At 47.0% G+C, this 19,629-nt stretch overlaps 1 protein-coding gene across 2 annotated transcripts in view; it reads left to right on the top strand.

Annotated features, from left to right (window-relative positions):
* Nucleotides 1–1,548: 1,548 nt before the first annotated feature.
* The window catches only part of EFR3B (EFR3 homolog B), an 89,837-nt gene continuing 71,756 nt past the window's right edge, over nt 1,549–19,629 (top strand). For both annotated transcript variants that reach the window (XM_089923393.1, XM_022574307.2), the window contains exon 1: nt 1,549–2,344. In XM_089923393.1, the coding sequence (XP_089779519.1) occupies nt 1,663–2,344 (682 nt within the window). In that variant the 5' untranslated portion in view covers nt 1,549–1,662. The remainder of the gene's footprint in view (nt 2,345–19,629) is intronic.

The following is a 19,629-nucleotide window of genomic DNA, read 5'->3' as shown; positions in this document are numbered from 1 at the left end:
GGACTGAACCTGCGACCTCGGCAGTGAGAGAGCGGAGTCCTAACCACGGGACTGCCAGGGAGTTCCCATCCCTTCTTACTTCTGCTCCCTGTCCCAGACTCTGTTCCAGCCAGATGAGACTCCAGGCTGTGGCTCACATACTCTCTCCCCTCTACCATCCTGACCTTTGCAAATTGTAGCCCCTCTGGCTGGAATTATTTACATTATCTCCACATCTAGAAATCCTGCCCATTCTTCAAAGCCCATCTTGAATGTTTTTTTCCTTCCTGAAGCTCTACTCTGCTTCTTCTATGGGTCTCCACCATAGTAATTATTACATTTTATTATCATTTTTGCATGTCTCCCTTCTCCTGAGCACCTTCCACAGTGTCTAGCACATAATATAAAGTGATCAGTAAATATTTGATAAAAAGAATGAATTAGGCTCTCAGCCCTCTGCATGTCTAAGTAGAGGTCTGTGCTTCTCATGCACAATTTACCATATTCTTCCTTGTCATGTGATGTTTTTATCAGTATTTATTAGTCTTATGCTCCCTGCTAGAGAGTTCACTCTGTGAAGACAGACACTGCATTGCCCACTGTGCTACAGACACCAGTGTTTAATGAATATCTTTTGTGCTGCACAGATTGCGGGGGTAGAGGTATCTCTGGGTATCCAGACCAAACTAGACTCCAAATTCTCCCTTCTGCCCTGGTTCAAGGGCAAAAGTGACTCTCAGCGAATCTCAGAGTCACCTGACCTGGTCCTAGAACTGGACATAGAAAATAGAGCTGCTTTGTGAACCATCTGAGGGTCTAGGTTAAATGTGAGCTCTAGGAACCTTCCCAGAGTTTCCCATGGGGCCTCAAGACTTGCACATGCTGCTAAGAGAGGTAAAGAGGTAAAGGAACAGGAACAAAACTTGGAAACATCAAGAGAGTGGGAGGGGGTGGTGAGGCCAGAGAGAAATGGGAAACATGGGTTTGGGGCACAACAGAGAGCACTGTTCCAAGAGTCCAGTGACCTAGGCTCTCTCTGGCTCTGTCTCTGCCTTGGGTGAGGAAGGAAAGAAAATGAATACGTGAGTGCCCACTGTGTACTTGCATGTAGGTTTTATATAAATTTCCCAACAGTCCTGCAGGAAGCTGAGGTTCAGAGAGGGAGATGACTGGCCTATGGACACACAGCTCAGTGTATCTAGGAAAAAGGACACAATTTAATTTCTCACAGCCTCAGTTTCCTCTTCATTAAAATGAGAGACATGACAGCATCTTTAAGATTCTCTCCTAACTTCTACTAGTAGAATATTTTGAGGACAAAACCCCTCAACCTTGGGGTAAATGTGAAATGTAGAGGGGGCTGGGTGAGAAGCTTTAGGGAAGCCCTGAGCTGGGCTAGAATTTGTCTTCAGGCTGTGGGCGTGAGCCTTCTGCCTCTCTGTGTCTGTTTTCTCACTTGGTTCCAGAGGGTGAAGTCGGCCCTGGGGCACAGCTAGGGAGGATCCTGGTCACAAAGCATGTGAATTACACTTGTGAATCTGGGAGAGGAAAAGCAAGCTGACTTCCTGCAGCACTAGAGCGGTGGGACGGTGTGCGTTTCCTGCGTACCTGGCGGAGGAAAGACGCGCTTTGGTAGCGAGCACTTGGCAAGAGAGTGGCCATAGCTGAGGGCTTAATTAGGGAATGGGGTTTATTAAGGGGGCCAAGGGAGGGCGGAAGGTTATGCCCCAATTCCTCTTCCTGGCGCCCCCTGGATCAGACAACGCATTCTGGATAAATTTGGGGGAGGGGCTACATATGCAGCTTCCAGCACCCCTGCTGACCCTCGGTGCCCGCGGGTTATGGGAGATCTCAGCTGTAGGCCTGAGCATTCGGACAGGAGCAGGGTGGGTCACTTCCCCTGCGGGACGCTGCCTCTGGAAAATGCGCCACCCAGCACCTGGGGGCGACAGCCTGGGAAAGGTGCTTCTAGGGATTTGGGTTTCTCGGAGGGTGGGAATTGCCGGGGGGCGAGGCGGGGCGGGGCGGAGCTTGGGCGGGGCGGCCCGGCAGTGGCCGAGCCCGCTGGAAGGGACCGTCATTAGCATAGCCTCCGCCCCTCTCGGCGCAGCCCTCCCCAGAAACCCGAGCCGAGGCTGGTCGCGCTCAGTCGGGGCTGCTGAATGGGTGTGCGGCTCCCGGCCCCTGCCCTCTGGCGTCCGGCCCCCGCTCTCGCTCCTGCTCCAGCTCCTGCTCCCGCCCCGCCCGGGCCTCCGCCGGCCGCCGCCATCGGCCACCCCGGCTGTGAATGAAAGGCCGGCGCCGCCAGGGGCTGGCTGCAGGCGACGCGGCCTCCCGGGAGGCACTCGCCCCGCCAAGATGTACGGTAAGGAGGGCTCTGCTTCCGGGCTCGCAAACTTGCAGAACGAGGACCATTGTCCCCCTGCGGGGCCCCGGCGAGGCCAGGGGCGCGGACTCGGTGCCCGGCTGGGCTCTTTCTGTCGCTCTGTGTGCGCGTCTGTGCTGGGAGGACAAAGATGTTCAGGACCGGGGGCTGTAGGGTCCTCGAGGTCCTTCGGACCTCGCTCGTTTGAGGGCGCTGGGGCGGGTGGGCGGTGGTCCGTCGGGGTGCGGGGGGCCCGGGGGATCCGAAGCGGCTGGGTTCTGGGGAAAGCGAGTCTCCCTTGGAGCCGAGCAGACAGGGGGTGTCGTGACAGCATTTGCAGAATTAACAAAAGCAGGTTGTGCTGGGGAGTTTTATAGGGGAAGCCGGTCCGGGATTGCGGGGAGACGCTCGCTGCCTGTCTTGTGCAGGCTCCGAGCATGTGGGAGGCGGCGCCCGCGGTGCAGAGGGCTGGCCAGAGAGCCAGTTCTGGGAGCCTGGTCTCGCCGCCCCTGGATGGACCTGCCCTCTGCTTGCCCCTGCCGCCCGTGGGACCCAAGCTCCCGAACTTCCAGATATGCCCTCCGCAGGGATGAACGGGAGAGACGCTGCTGAGGGTGCCGGGCAGCTCTGGGTGGCCACCTCTGGCTGTCCCCTGACCTCTCTTGCCCCCTTCCACGGCCATCCCCTCAACTGATGTGCAACAGTTAGCCAGACCCTCTTGATACCCTGTTCTGCTTTAAAAATTTCCAGGAATTCCTCTGGTTTTGGAGGCAGTGTGGGTGAAGGAAATAGCACTCTGGGTCTCAGATTGCAGCTCTGAGGACTGGAGGACTGGAGACCCAGAACAGTTTAGAAATCAGCGGCATTACAGAGCCTCCAGATACTCTGAACTGGGGTGTGTGTGTGTGTGTGTGTGTGTGTGTGTGTGTGTGTGTGTTTGTGTATGAGAGACAGACAGACAGACAGAGACAGACAGACAGAGGATCTCCATGGACCTAAGTCCATCGGAAATCAGGCTCTTACAGCTATTTAGGGCCAGCAAAAGAGCTGAAGCTGCTCAGCTCCCACCCCCCTGGCCAGGTAGGGGCTCAGGTGGCACCTGAGGGGTGAGTGTCGGGAGAAAAGCACATTCCCGATTTAACCCATCGCCAAGGCCGCTCAGCTGCCTCACTCTGCAAGCAAGCGCTATGAGTCACAAAGTTTGAGGCGCAGGAAGCTGAGAGCGTAGTACGAAGGCTCAGCAGTCAGGGGGCCTCATTATTTAGAGAGACACTCAGCCTTTTAATCAACCTCCTTTCCTGCCCCATTGGTCACACATGGGCATTTCTGACCCAGGTTGGAACATCATCAGGTCCCTTCAGCAAGTGTCATCTCTTGGATGGGCCAAGGCTGGGGAGTGGGGTGGGAGGGGATTGACTTCAGAGCGTGTGCTGCTGGCCAATGGGGAGTCTGCAGGAAGGTAGCAAGGCGGTCGTGTTTTATAAGCTAGCAGGCTGTGAGGTTCCCAGTAGAGAGCTATATTTTCTTACTCTCTGTTTTTCCCCCGTTCTTTTCTGCAGAGTGAGCAGGCTAAAGCTGCAGATCACTTGATAAAAGCATGTGACTGCAGGGGCACCTGCAGTGGGGAAGGAGTTAGGACAAGGCCCAGCAGAATGGGTAAGAATTAGGAACCCTAGTTCTGCTGGGTCACCTCGAGGCGTTTAGTCCGAGACAGTTTGATAACTGATCCCAGGATGCCTGAGCGTTGGGAGTCCCAGTCTGCCTCTGTTGTGTGAAGCAAGTCAAGGGAGAGTTGGATGGTACAGAAAGGTGAACCGGGAGGCTGGCATATCTGCGTGCTATTTTTGGATACACCACAGATTTTCAGTTCTGTTTTATAATATGTTCTTATTCCTCCAGATGCAAACAGAGACGGTACTTACCCCTGAATCATGCATAGAAAGATTGTAATGAAGGAATCCTCTGCATACTTGCCTGCAGCAAAGTCATGCCAATGCCGGTTGGGAGATGATTACTGAATCTCGCTTAGTGCAAAGCCTTGTCTTAGGAGGTGTGACAGGTGCCCACTCTCCAAGGGGAGGGCTCGTTGGCCTGGATTTTAGTATTTTCTTGACTCTCATGAAAAGAAAGGGTCCGTGTCATACTTATAATCATTCTCTCCTCAGCGGCAATCAAGTGATGAAAAACGATGTGAATAGGGAGGTTGGGAAGGCATAGAATCATAGACTTCTTATACTTGGTTCTTATTTTCTGAGTGATTTATCCAAGGTGACACAGTTAGATGGAAAAAGGCAAAATGAAAACAGGGGCTTCCTAGCTCAGTGCCCCTCCCCCTCCCCTGATGCCCTGGGTAAATGCTCACTGGGAAAATGCCACCAGGGATTTTATTAACTGATGGGCAGTGAGGCCCCTGTGTAGAGCCAACAGTCACGTAAGAGCTTTAGGTAAAGGTGTCCCTTGACCATCCACCCTGGTTACTGGATCCATTATCAGTGTGCATAATCTCACTCCCATTGCTACCTCTCAGCTGCGTGGTGATGCTGGACAGATCTTCACCTCCCCTCTCGTCTCCTCCTCACCTTACCTCTGCCCCCGACAACTCAGTCTCCCTGTGTCCTCAGTTTCCCCCATCTTCTTCTTTCCATCTATGGGAGAATAAGGGCCCCTTGTCTTTGCTAGAGGACACGGTGCCATCTGGGACAGAAAGAATCCTAGACATGGGGCCAGCCCATCTCAACCCAGAGTCAGTTCATGTTTGTTTCATCTTAGACAAGTGGGTTTGTCTCTCAGAATGATATCTCTGTATAAAACGGCGAGAGGCCCATCCACCTCCCAGGTCTGTGTGAGCCTCAGAGCTGGACCGTGGATGTGACTGTGCATTATAAGAGGTTCTATACTCACAGGACAAATTGCTCAAGAGCCTGTGCCGTTCAGGTCCTCCTGGACCTTTGCCCTTCTCTTTTCCTCTCTGCTGGCTCCTAAAGATGCCTGTTTGCATAACCTCCCACCCCAGCTTAACACACAAGTCACCTCGACCTAGCTAGCCACTCAAGCCACTGAACTACTTCTCCTTCCCTTCCCCAAACTCACCCCAGCTGCTTCTCACCGCTCACTCATTCCTAAAGCCCAGCCACTTTCTGGAAGCGGCTCTCCGAAAGGACACAGGTGACCCCCCACACTCTTTTTCTAACTATGAACACAGACTGACAAGGGATCTGGGAAACTATAAAAGCCCTTTGTACTCAGGTAGGAAGATTGTGAGCAAATTCTCTGCAAAAACTGGATTCCCATTAGGGTTTTTTTGTGTGTGTTAGAATTACATAATTAAAAGTTTCCCTCTGCTTCTCCCCTGGGATGGAGCCACGGTGGTCCCACCTAGGAGTGTCCCGCTTACGCACCAAGGCGGGGCCAAGCTCTCCAAGAAACACTACCCTCCGGAATCAGGGCAGCAGGCCATGAAGACGATTGGGAAGCATTTCCCCAGAACCACCGTCTGTGTAGCCCAATCTCCCTTAAACAAAAGCTGCACTAACGAATCCCTCCTCACCTCTAGGTTCTGCCTCATGCCCAACAGGCCTTTCTTCATACTTTGTGTTTCAGAAAGCCGACTGTAGGGAAAACAGCAACAGCACACAACTTTCTGTAAATGTGCATTACAGAGCGCATGTGTGTGTGACTTGTGGATGGCGGGGAGAAGTGCAGGGTGGAGCCGACTCCACGTGCGGCACAGAGGCTCACCTTGGCAGACAGCTCCACAGATCCTGCTTCTCCTCATCGCGGGACACACACACACACACACACACACACACACACACACACACACACTCTCTCTCTCTCTCCAACCTCATCCCCCAAATCCTGACGCAGTCCTATGGTGCAGCATGTGGCTTGTTCAGGTGGGAGCTGTCCCCCCGCCCCCTCCCTTCTCCTCCTGACTCCTTTATTCCCCGTAGCGGGGCGGGGGGTGGAGTGAGTAGAGCCTGTCTTCTCTCTTGCTGCTCACAGCTCAGTGATTTCAAACGGTTGCAGTTTCCTTATCACACATAAATGAAAACAAAAAGTTAATATCACCTTATGGAAAATCTGGAAAAGGGAGGAGGGGGAAAAAAACCATCCACAATTCTACCCACTAGAACCAACCTTTCATATTGTTATATAAATTACCCCTAAGATTTTGTGCTTACCTGCTTTTGCCCTTTCTTTTCTCTTTCTTGCCTTGCTCCTGGCGTGTTACCCTGGTTGTGATGGTGGCTCTGCCCCTCAGGTAGCCTTGGACCTGACTTTCTGAGCCTGTTTCCTGGCTCTACAGGATGACAATGCCCACCTCCTGCAGGGATTAATCAGGATAAGAGAGCTGCCCGCACTTTCTCCTTCCCTTTCTTCAACTTTCTCTCTTCTCTCCATTTCTTATTTTAAAAAAGGGGCAAAAAAAAAATAAAAGAAAAGAAAATGAAGCTTATGTCTCATAAGCTTAATAACAGTGCTTGTGATACTGTTCCTGGTATAAACAAAAGAAAAATCTACTTTGAAAAGCATCTTTTGGGAATTCCCTGGTGGTCCAGTGGTTTGGACTCTGCGCTTCTACTGCAGGGGGCCCGGGTTTGACCCCTGGTTGGGGAACTAAGATCCCACACAAGCCAAGGTGTGTGGCCAAAAAAAAAAAGCATCTTTTTTTTTTTCCCCCTGGTAGTCATCCAGTCCATCTAGAAAATCTGGAAAACACCGTAAAGAATAAACAAGTATAACTGCTTTTACTATTTTGATATCTTTCCTTCCATGCATTTGTTTATGTGGTTAGAATTATTCATTTCCCATAATTTGGTATTCTATTTTTTTCTACTTAACATTAGAATATAAGCATTCCCCCACCCCCCAAGTTAACACAGAGTCACTGGCTGCCATTTTTAATGCCATTTTAATGCTATGTAACAGTCCACTGAATAGACATATAATTTCCTTATTGTACATTTAAGTTGTTCATAAAGATTCAGTGTTATAACCGTGGGAAGAGTAGCTGGTGCACAGAGCTTTCTCCGCACCTTGGAGTATCTCCCTAGCCCTCCAAATGGGTTGATCAAGGTATATAAACATTTTAAAGATTTGTTACATATTGTCAAATTGTTTTCAATTTGTATCGATAACACCAGCCGTTATAAGAGTACCTATCTCCTTGTACTCTCAAAAGCATTAAAGGTTGAGATTTTTTCCTAATCTTACTACTTTGATAAGAAACATTATATAATTTTAACTTGCATTCTTTATTACTAGTGAAGTCAAACACTTCCTGTATTTTCTCATCTTTTGCATTTTAGTGAATTGTCGTATGAGTATGATTAGTTTATTTATTGAGGACTTAACCATTGGTCTGTCATTTGCTTTATGCTTTGTATTTTGAAGGGAAATAGACATAAACTATCAAGTATTTGTGGAGTGTCAACTATATATGATACTGCACAGGGCATCGTGAGGGATAAAAAATGTATAAAAGTTCCTTCCATCAAGAAGTTTCCAGTTTCAGTGCGCAAACGAGTTGTAAAACCTGCAAAAAATTAAACGATACAGAGACAGGTTCAGTAAAATTGCACAGTTTCGCGAGGTAGAATGGAGCTACTCTTCAGATGGTCAGCCAGCAATATTTGGACGTGGAAGAGCCCACTGGGAGGTGGAGCCATTAGGAGGGCCTCGCAGGACAGCAGGCATTTGTGTGACGTTCTGAGGGCTGGGGGGTAGGGGGCCGGGGAGCATGCCGGGAGACACACCAGGGTAAGTGCACAGAGGTGGGGAAAGAAAAGCCATGTCCAGGGATAGTTAGGGAAACTGCCAGGGATTGGGCAGTTTAGATGGTGAATTATGTGATGGAGTAGGAGATTTTGTCAGGATACGGAGTTTTCACTTACCCCTATGAGCAGCAGGAGCCGGTGAAGAGTTGAAAACTGTCAAATGGCTGATTTGCTCAATTAATGTTTTAAAGAAGTGAAACTGGGGGGCACTGTGCAGAATGGGTGGGGGGATGATGGGAAATGAAGGAAAGAGGAGGAGATAGATGCTGAAGATGCAGGCAGTAGCCTGAGGAGTGAGAAAGCTTTGGACCAGTTACAATTGTGCATATGCAGTGGAAGATGTTTGCCCCTTAAAAAAAGAAAAAAAAAAAAAGCAGTAGGACTGGGTGGGGATAAGGTGAACTGAAACTTTAAAAAAAATTCCCATGGTACATAAAATGTGGGTTATATAAGCAGATATAAAAAATAGTTTATTGTGAAATAGGTGCTAAATTACCTAGAGCAGTAAATTTATTATAATCTAACTAATACTAAAGAGGATTTGGAGCATATATTTTACACACACACACACCTGTGCTACAATAAATAAAGAAATCGGGCTTCCCTGGTGGCGCAGTGGTTGAGAGTCTGCCTGCCGATGCAGGGGACACGGGTTCGTGCCCCGGTCCGGGAAGATCCCACATGCCGCGGAGCGGCTGGGCCCGTGAGCCATGGCCGCTGAGCCTGCGCGTCCGGAGCCTGTGCTCCGCAGCGGGAGGGGCCGCGACGGTGAGAGGCCCGCGTACCGCAAAAAAATCAATCAATCAATCAATCAATGCAAAGAAAATCTAAGAGTAAAACAGAAAAAAAAAAAAAAGCCAAATATAAAGTTGTATCAGGGAAAAAACACCTATCAAACAGCCCTGTTGCAAATTCAGTTTTGAGCTTCCTGTAGGCCAAAAAAAGAGGAGAAAAGTCATTTGCAAAACTCATAGCATCTTTAAAACTTTTTAAAAAATGCAATTGCCTGGGACAAATACAGTTTTTTGAGATGCTAAGATCTGAAAGAAATTCCTCCCTGAGTTCCTCCTTAAAAAGGAGATATTTCAAAAATATTGGCCTAAATTAGAGTTTTCTTTTGAAAATATAGTTCCCTTAATCAGCTCTATCCCAGTTTGTAGAGTATGAAGACTGGTCCAAATACAAGTCTGTGGATTCTGATTCCTCCCTGAAACTGCCACGGGCTCTGCTGTCGGCTTCCTTCCTGGTTTGGATGAGCCAGGACCTGCCGAGGCTCCTGCCCCGCTTCGCAGCTGTGGATGTTACTTTCTCCTTCTACGGATGAATGGGAGTCTTTTGAGAGTGTGCTCCCTGGAGAAGCTCTTCCTGTCTCCACAATCCAGGGAGGCCTGTCTGTCCCTCTCGTTCACATGCCTTATTTTAATTCACTGCACAGCCATGGACCACAATCTAATATTCCTCTCCTCTGTGTTCCCCACTGCATCTTTAGGGCACAGAGCACTGCCTGGTATGGAGTAGGTGCTCAAAAATCTACTCATTCATCCTTGTTGAATGGGTGAATCCTGAGCTAGATGTCTTTTCTGAAATTTACCTCTTTATAACTTCTGACCCTCTCTGTATTTCAGCCTTAACTGTGTTTTGAATAACAGTACGATTACACTTACTTTCGTTTCCATTCATTGGGCACCACTATGTGCCAAGCAGCGTTCTAAGCACTTTTTAGGTATTTACTGATTTAATCCTCCCCAAATCCTAGGGGTTGGTAATTATTATTCTCACTTTAGAAATGAGAAAACTGAGGAGCTAAGGGTTTTAGTGACCCACCCGTGGCTACACGGTTACGTGATTGGGCTGGGATTTGAACCTCGGCATTCCAGCTCCACAGTGCAGACTCACCCCCCTCCTACAATGCTGTCCCTAGAATATTCTGAATATTTCAGAGAATATGGGTCTTTCCTTTGCAGAGCTCACTGCACCACAGAGACTGGCACATGTCAATTTGGGGAGAGAGGAGAGTGTGCGCGTCAGGGATGAACTGCTGAGGGGGATGTGCCTTCTTGTTGGTCCCAGGCCCACCAGCAGGGAAGCAGGGAGCTCGCTTCAGGTTGGAGCCTCTGCCTCTTGGCAGCCTCCCCGCCTCCTTTATCATCGTTTTGCTTTGTCAGAGAGAGAAATGGCCCAGGAATAGTCTGGGGGACCTAGATGAGAAAAGGTAAGTAAGAGAGGATTCAGGAGAGTAGGTTGGTGAGGGCGGAAGACAACGTAAGCGCCAGTGGTGGCATGAAAAACAAGGGAGCTTGGGCGTGCATCTCAGAGAGAGAGACTGGCAGGCAGGCTGGTGGGGCCGTCATTCAACCAGCACTGAGTCACACACATGCCTTGTTGGCAGCGTTCTTAACAACATGGTCCATGGTCAGTGCTTGGCCTAGAGGACCCAGAAGGACCCCAGAGACTGAGACCTTCATTCACAGGAGGAGCTTCTGTTTTTCTGATAGTTTGTCTGTGAATTAAAACTCCTTCCCCACATCTTCGGGTCCAGCCAGCCTAGAAGTAGTGATTGCTGCCTCTGAGAGGTGGGGTTAGGACTGAGCTGTGTGTGTTAGAGAGGGACGGTGGTCCAAGTCCCTAGTGGCCACCTTCTAGCCATAGGACCCTGAACAGTTATTTCCTCTCTCTCTGAGCCCATACCCTCCCCTATAAAATGGGGATAGTTTGCTTTGTAATGAGAAAATGTCCCCATACATGTATTTATGTTATAGAACATCATACCTGTGAAAGGGGATATTATCATCACCTGAGCAATTCTTGTGGTTGCTTCTCGGGCAAGGCCATGCCCTCTCCAGAAACAGTGACAACCCCTGCTTACAAGGATGAGTATGTCATATTTAGACTGTATTTGTTAAAATCCTTAGACAGAGGGGTCTGATAATAAGAATGTCAAACCAGAGAGCTGCTACAGGATTGGCAAGCTGGGCCCCTGCCTCTGGGAAGCCTACCTGCCTGATGGGGACCCTGAACGGGGACAACCATAACGCTGATTCTGTCGAGCACTTTCTTGTCTCCTCGAGGACCATGCACAGATTGGTGGGCCGTGACTGTGTCCCTCTCATCCCTGTACCAGAAAGATGAGAAAATCTCTTAGACCACAAAGAGGACAGGTGTGACATCTTCATCTAAGTCCTTAGACTACGCTAAATTCTTGTGCATTACTAAAATGTAGCAATGTTTATTCTGTGTCATTCTGTTCATTACCTCCACTCAGAACAACCCTTTGGTGGTGGACGTCATTACACCTGTGGTTGAGCTGGGGACACAGAGATTCAGAAGACCAATAATTTGCCCAAGGTCGTGCAGCTGGTTGAAGTTCATTCTCCATTGTCTCTTAAGCAAGTGTTCACAGAACTGCATGTGAGATTAAAACACTGCTTTTGTACCTGATGGCAATTACATGTGCCTTATGCCAAATGGCAAATTTCACCACAAGAGAATTCCAAACTGAATACTTCAGTAGATTTTACATAGTTTAGTTGTGGCTTTACGTCTAGGAATATGGGTGCCTGATGAGGACTTTGAAGCTCAGTGCCCTAATTCACATGCTGTAGTTTGCCTATAAATCTGAGAATTAGGATTCCTGGGCTCAAATGCTAACTTTCTCATTACCCTACAGAAGGACCCAGATAAATTCAAGCATCTGGGAGCCAGGAGTCTTAGATTCTTAGCCTGGCAGGGCTCCAAGCTTCATCATAACTATTCAGAACAATTTCTCTCCATGTCCCAACTTTCTTTTCAGGTGAGTAATACGTGAAATAACATTTATAAATCATAAGTCCTAAGTTACAAGAACATTTATAAAGACCTTGGGTGAAGATCTCTTAGAAAGGCACTGCTTGTAATAAAGCGATGCATTCCCAGCACCTCCTAGCTTCGTACTACTTGTGCAGGAGGTATGTTCCTAGAGCTGAGTCATACAGGATGGATGCTGAAAAAACCCAGAGCTGTGCAGCCTTCACCAAGCCTTCTTTGTGTCCCCACTGTATCTTATACTTGGCTGTTATTTTTTTCATGTATTTGTCAAACTGAATGTCATTTATTCCTTTACACACTAGATCTGTGAACCTCTTGAGGACACAACCTCTACCTTAATCTTCGTTTTTCCTAGCATCTAGGGGAGATCTTTGGTATGTAGTAAGACCTCAGATATTTGCATCGCACTATAAAATAATTGTATGTGTCATTCATCCAACCATAGGTACATACCTAGCAGCCCAAGTTTCCAAGGTACCAGTGATGGTGGGCTGGGGAATCTCTCTAAGAACAGAGAGAATCCTGTAGTGACAACTTACTGTGCCTTCCTGCATCGATCATAATTTTGTAGAGCATAAAGAATACGCCAGAATATAACCATTTGGCTTTTCCTCCAGACTTCAGTGGTGTTAATGATGAGAAGTAACCACTTGGCCCACCAATGAGATGGTTAGGGCAGTTAGAGAGTCATTCTTACATATTTCTTTCTTGGTTTGTAGAGCTCGGAATAAATGTTGCAATCATTTTCTTCAAAAATGAAGGTTACTTAGTGGCATAATTATGGGTAAATCTTTATTTTGATTTCCATTCATATTGTCTGTGCAGTATTCTTTCACAAAACAAGAAAGATGAAAAGGCCTTTTGAGGCAAAGGCAATGAAATGTCTGTTTCTCGAAGCACTTGGCCAGAATGTTCCTGGATAAAGCACCCTGCACCCTTGTGCACCTTTGGTCTCAGGGCTAGAGTTCGGGGGCACCTGGAATAGCAGGTGTGCTGACTTTGGCTGAGGTTCCTAATACAGGTAGAGTAGAAAAGGGAAAAAATACCAGGGTCGTCCCATTGCTTCCCTCAAACCCCTGATAGGGGCATGGTCCTTGTAGCAGGCCTGGGCCCAAGGGCTGCTAAATAGAGTAAACATGTCTGATTGTCTGACTATCTTGAGAAATTTCACCCCAAAGATATTCCCTAGCACTGCTGGGAATGTCCTCTTCTCCCCCAGACAACACTGTTGGAGCAGAACAGGGCTGAGTGTTCTGGAGAGGAGTGGGTGGTGCTGGACATCATACAAGGCCTCCCTTCTGTTTTCTCAAGGACATTCATTTCTGCACTGGGAGGGAGCGTTGGCCGTCAGGGTGATTCAGGCTCTGTTGCTGTGTGAATCTGGGCAAGATTCTCAACCTCTGTCAGATTTAGGTTCACCATCTGTAAGTTGGGAGAGCCGGACTGGATGGTCTTGAAGGGTTTCCCAGTTCTTACGTCTGCACTTGGGTTGGGGTGACTGGTCTGTCCTGTGGGTGAGACAGCAGGGACTGTGGGTGCATCCACAGCAGGAGATCCCAGTGGTAATGTAGGCACTGGGGTCTTGGGTTCTTTATGTAACCTGGCCAAGCATCCATTTCCTCACTGATAAGACCAGGATAATGATCCCTTTGTTAATTCAAACAGTGTCTGTCCTGGGGTCCTGTTGAATGAAATGATGCTCCTGACAAGTATGCTGGGGTAGGCATGGATAAGAGGTGTGTGCCTTCCAAGTGCTGGATGCTATGATTCTTGCCCTATGTACATTCACATTTCACAAAAGTCCTGTGTGGTAAATGTTCTTTTCCCCTCTCCAATTTTCATATAAAGATAATAAAGTTCAGAGAAATTAAATGCCTTGTCCAAGGTCATGCAGCTCACTGAGTGGCATAACTAAGAAAAGAACGAGGTCTGGGTTTTTTTCCCAACACTGTTTTCTCTTCTAGTCCAAGTGGACTCGTTTAAAATGCCATTATTAATTGGACCACATCAAAATTTAAAACTTTGGTGCACCAAAGGATACTATCAACAGTGAAAAGGCAACCCACAGGATGGCAACCTAGAGAATATTTGCAAATCATATATCTGATAAGGGATTTCTATCCAGAATATATAAAGAATGCCTACAACTCAACAATAGAATAACAACTTGGTTTAAAATGGGAAAAGGACTTGAATAGACATTTCTTCATAGACAATATACAAATGGCCAACAAATACATGAAAAGATGCTCAATATCGCTAATTATTAGGGAAATGCAAATCAAAACCACAATGAGATACTATTTCACACTGATTAGGATGGCTATTATCAAAAAAACAGGAAATAACAAATGTTGGCAAGGGTGTGGAGAAACTGGAATCCTTGTGCACTGCCGGTGGGAATGGAAAAGGTTATGGCAGTTTTTCAAAAAATTAAAAACAGATCTACTGTATGATCCAATAATTCTGTCTTTAGATATATACCAAAAGAAGTGAAAACAGGGCCTCAGAAAGATATTTGTACACCCATGCTCATAGCAGCATTATGCAAAATGGCCCAAAGTGGAAGCCACCTAATTATATCTTGACAGATGAATGGATAAACAAGATGTGGTATATACATGCAGTAGAATATTATGCAGCCTTAAAAAGGAAGGAAATCCTGACACATGCCACAAAATGGATAAACCCTGAGGACATTATGCTAAGTGAAATAAGCGAGTCACAGAACAACAGACCCTGTGTGATTTCACTTATATGAGGTACCTAGAGTAGTCAACTTCATAGAATAGAGGTCAGCAGGGGCTGAGGGGATGGGTATGGAGAGTTGTTTAATGGGTACAGAGTTTTGCAAGATAAAAAGAGTTCTGGAGCATAAATAAGGCTAGGCTGATGACCTAGCATTAGTCACCTTGTTGCTTGGGGTGTATATAAAAGGAGACCCAGAAACTGACACCATCATAATCTTGGGATCTTTAGAAAACTCCAACTTAAATTAAGAATATTATTAAAGTGCCATCTTTCAAAGAAAGTAAATTTGAATAATATCAAGGGCATGTCTGTGACTGCATTTTTGTGAAAGTGGCTGGAGGAATGATTATCAAATTTGGAGGTTCTGTTACAAATGGTCTGATTTAATGGCAAATGCATTATTCACCTTGTGGGGGAAGGTGCGTCTCAAGGAGCTAGACGCTGTCCTGAGCAGTGAAACTGAGGTACCAGGAGAGGTCATGTGACTGCCAGTGGAAAAAAAAGTGCCAGACACATTCCTCTGCAGAAAACAAGCAGTGAATTCAGATGTCGGCCCCAAATGAACCACAAGAGTTGGCGCTTGAAATTGCAGGTTGATTTTTGGTGAAGCTGCCTCTCATAACAGGCAACTCTAAGTGGCCTGCTCTGAGGTCAGCAGCAGCAAGCTTTATTTATTTATAAAAGAAGCTAATGCCACGCTAGAAAGCCAGCCTGTCATCAATGCATGTACACTAGCCCTGAAAGAAACCCTCTAGAATACTAACAGTGGTTATTTCTGAGTAATAGGATCCCAGATTATTTTTAAACTTTCTTTCCAAAACTATTTGGGGGCTTCCCTGGTGGCGCAGTGGTTAAGAATCCGCCTGCCAATGCAGGGGACACGGGTTCGAGCCCTGGCCCAGCAAGATCCCACATGCCTCAGAGCAACTAAGCCCGTGCGCCACAACTACTGAGACTGTGCTCTAGAGCCCGCAAGCCACAACTACTGAAGCCCGTGTGCCTAGAGTCCACGCTCTGCAACAAGAGAAGCCACCATAATGAGAAGCCTACGCACGGCAACAAAGAGTAGCCCCCGCTCTCTGCAACTAGAGAAAACCCGCGCGCAGCAACGAAGACCCAACACAGCCGAAAATAAATAAATTTATTAAAAAATAACAAAAAATGAAAACTATTTGGACAGAAGTAGAGTTACAGATGTAGAAAACAAACTTATGGTTACCAGGGGATGGGGGGGAGGCATAAATTGGGAGATTGGGATTGACATATATATACTACTATATATAAAACAAATAGCTAATAAGAACCTAGCGTATAGCATAGGAAACTACTCAATACTCTGTAATGGCCTATATGGGAAAAGAATCTTAAAAAAGAGTGGATCTATGTGTATGTATAACCAATTCACTTTGCTGTACACCTGAAACTAACACAACATAGTAAGACAGGGACTTCCCTGGTGGCACAGTGGTTAAGAATCTGCCTGCTAATACAGGGGACGCGGTTCGAGCCCTGGTCCAGGAAGATCCCACATACCGCGGAGCAACTAAGCCCGTGCGCCACAACTACTGAGCCCGCATGCCCCAACTACTGAAGCCCGCACGCACCTAGGGCCCCTGCTCCGCCACCGCAGTGGGAAGCCTGTGCACCACAACGAAGAGTAGGCCCTGCTCGCCACAACTAGAGAAAGCCCGGGCGCGGTAACGAAGACCCAACGCAGCCAAAAATTAATTAATTAATTAATTAATTAAAAACATTGTAAGTCAACTATACTCCAATAAAAATTAAAAAAAAATTTTTTTAAACACAAAAAGCAAACAAAAAAACTATTTGGTATTTTTTTACGTTTTGTGTAGTGAGCATGTGTTTTAATGGCAGAACTAAATATAATCCAAAGTGTTTTTCACCATCAAAGGCCTGTGGATGGTTATCTAACATCTTCTCATTATGTTTTAGGTATGATTAGGCAAGAATGCATGCAAAAACAAATCAGTGATGATAGAAGTTAGAAATCATATAGTGGTTGGGTGAGGGGCTTGACTGGGAAGGGTAACTCTCTGGGGACATCCCAAATGTTCTCTCTCTTGTTTGGGTGGTGGTTACACAAGTGTATAAGCAGTTGTCGAAACTCAAGGCACTGAACTGGTAAGATCTGTGCGTCTACTGCATGTTAATTATATTGCAATAAGACAGCAGGAAACCCAGGGAAAGAAAACATGCATGCAAACAATCGCAGGTCTGTTTTGCACTGCTGGCAGCTGGTGTGCCAGAAGACAGCCAGGGACCTGTGCCAGCCAGCACCGGGCTGTCACCCGAAGCCCAGCAAGGTCCCCAGCACCCCAGGAAAAGTGCTCATTGAGAGCTGCTGGGTGGGGCGCATGCTGCTAGAAAACTTGTGCTGAGCACAGAGCGGAAGAAGCTGACCCAGGAAGTCCAGGCCGGCGTTGGCAGCTGGGAGGCTGATGGTGCTGGCAGGGCAGGGGGCAGAGGGCCTGTAAGGAGGGCCATCTGGTGCAAGGCCTTTGGAGCACTGCCATGGGCACTGCTGACTCTTGTTGGACCTTAAATGGCAGAACAAAGCCTGGCTTGACCAGGGCTGCTGGTGCCCGTCTCAGCACCAGGACCAGCACGGAGGGTGGCTGAGCAGAGCTGGGTGTGTGCGCAGGATTGATTTTTCCATTTCCTCCTTGGGGCTTCTGTGACCTCGCAGTGATGTCGTTCTCCTAAGAATGCATAGCCTTTAATGGCCTTATTATTCACCTGTTTCTTAATAATGTGCTGGTTTGTGATATCTCTGCACAAAGACCTACATCTCCCTAGCTAAAAATGGATTTTTTTTCCAATGGCACGTGGAAGTGAATAAATCTCAGTGTCTCCTTTGCAGCCCTGGGGTTAAGTGTGAAGATGCTATAGTCAGATAGGCCTAGGTTTGAATCCCACTACCCCAAGTAACAGTTGTGTGACTTTGGATAAGTTTCTCAACTGTGTGTACTAAGCCTCATTTTCCTCATCTGTAAAATGGGGACACAGATCCCACCTCAGTGCTATTGGGAGGATTGAATAAAACAATTCATTCAAACCTCTTAACAGTTCCTGATGCATAATGAGAGCTTAATGTTAGCTGATGTTGATGTTAATAGGAGGGGTTGTAATACGTATTTTACTATCAACAGACCCTTTTTAATGACAACATAGCAGTAACAGAGCCACCCCTCCAGAGGCTGAAGATCTGGTTTGAAGCTCGCAATCTCCACTCATCATTCAGAGCTTTTTAAGAAGCTGTCCCTGGCCAGCTGGGTTTCTGCTTTCAGGACCCTCTGCTTAGCTGCTTTCTCAGACTATCTGCCTTTTGCTTCTTGCAATGTGGGCAGAACCTGCTGGAGGGACTTTCTTCCTTGTGCAGGTATATACTCAGTATGCCCATGCGCACTAGAACTGCCTCATTAAAAATGGGTCTTGGCTGTGCTTGGCCTGATGCTTACTTGGCATTTTTAGTGTGGCTCAACCTAGCACTTGTTTTGCTTTCTTTTTTGCCGAATTCTGGTGCTTGCTCCTAATTCTGTTTTGCATTTCAAAAGTGTTGCTTCTGAAAGTCCCCTCTGGCACCATGGTCACCCTGGTCCTGACTTTATCTTTTAGCAGCTCTGGGCACGTGCCTGTTTTGTGTTCCATCACCACTGCTCATGCTGTGACAGATTCTCTGATTATATATTTGACCTTTTGAATGATTGATCTTGGAATCTTAGCCTTTAAGAGTCTGTGTCTTAAATCTGTTAGTTCATCTGTATATTTAAAGCACTCACACTTGCTCTCAATCATTTTGGCTCCATAACAATGAAGCTTCCTCTGGTTTCTATATTTGATACTGTGTTCATTTGGAAAGCTAGAGGTGAGTAACCTTGCTTTTTATAGGCTGCCTGGTGACCACAGTAGGAAACTGGACATATTATGGGAATGGGGAAAGCATTCATGGTATAAATCCTGAGTCCTGGTTTCCAGTTCTTAGCTCCAAACTTAAACCAAATCAGCAGTGAAATTTCAAGCACTCTATTGTTTTCATGTGATGGATTCTACTCCCTATGCTGCAAACTCTTTGAGGGCGGGAGTTATCCACTGGAAACCTTACCCCCATGGTTCATGTGTTCTTTTTTTTTTTTAAATCCTATTGTATTTATTTATTTATTTAAATTTTATTATTTTTTTTGGCCACACCATGCAGCTTTCGGGATCTTAGTTCCCCGACCAGGGATTGAACCCGGGCCCTGGCAGTGAAAGCCCCAAGTACTAACCACCGGACCACCAGGAAATTCCCCTGGTTCATGTGTTCTTAAAAAAAAAAAAAAATTGAATGCCTCAATATGCCAAGTGGTAGGTATTCAGATGGATAAATTTCAGATGAATGAATTCCCACAGTGAGCTCAGAACACCTTACAGACAGCCATGCACATAGGCATTAACCTCCCACCGCACCCCACCCCACCCTTGATCTCATTTATTAGGATTCCCTGGCTTTTGAAGGCCCACAAATTACTTCCTTCCATATATGTAAACAATACACTGCTTATACTGATAAACAAAGTTTATAAAGTGAGAACCAATTAAATTATAAAATGCCAACAATGCTCTGTTAGCAGTAATTCTATCATCAAAGTTACAGAATACCTCCAGGGTCCTAAGGCTACACTGGAAGCAGGAGGTCTCAGGGCCGCTCGGGAAGTTCACGCGCGTGGCCTGGGGGCCCACGCTGCTTCTGATAGTAGAAGCAGCCTGGAGTTTGTCCATTATTCACACCTGGTGGAGGCTGAGCCTGTCAAAGCCACGTGTCCCTGTGACCCAGGCAGAGGCAAGCCAAGCACTGCCGGTGGTGGTGTCATCTTTAAATCAGTGTTTCATATAATATTTTCTGACGCTTCTAAACCCGCAATCACGGAAGCTGAGATTACGCCTCTCCTC

Source organism: Delphinapterus leucas, chromosome 13 (assembly GCF_059928025.1).
Source record: "Delphinapterus leucas isolate spDelLeu-1000000601 "Yukka" chromosome 13, BTC_Dleu_Yukka2, whole genome shotgun sequence".
Taxonomy (NCBI): Eukaryota; Metazoa; Chordata; class Mammalia; order Artiodactyla; family Monodontidae; genus Delphinapterus; species Delphinapterus leucas.
This window is presented reverse-complemented; position numbering and strand designations above follow the sequence as displayed.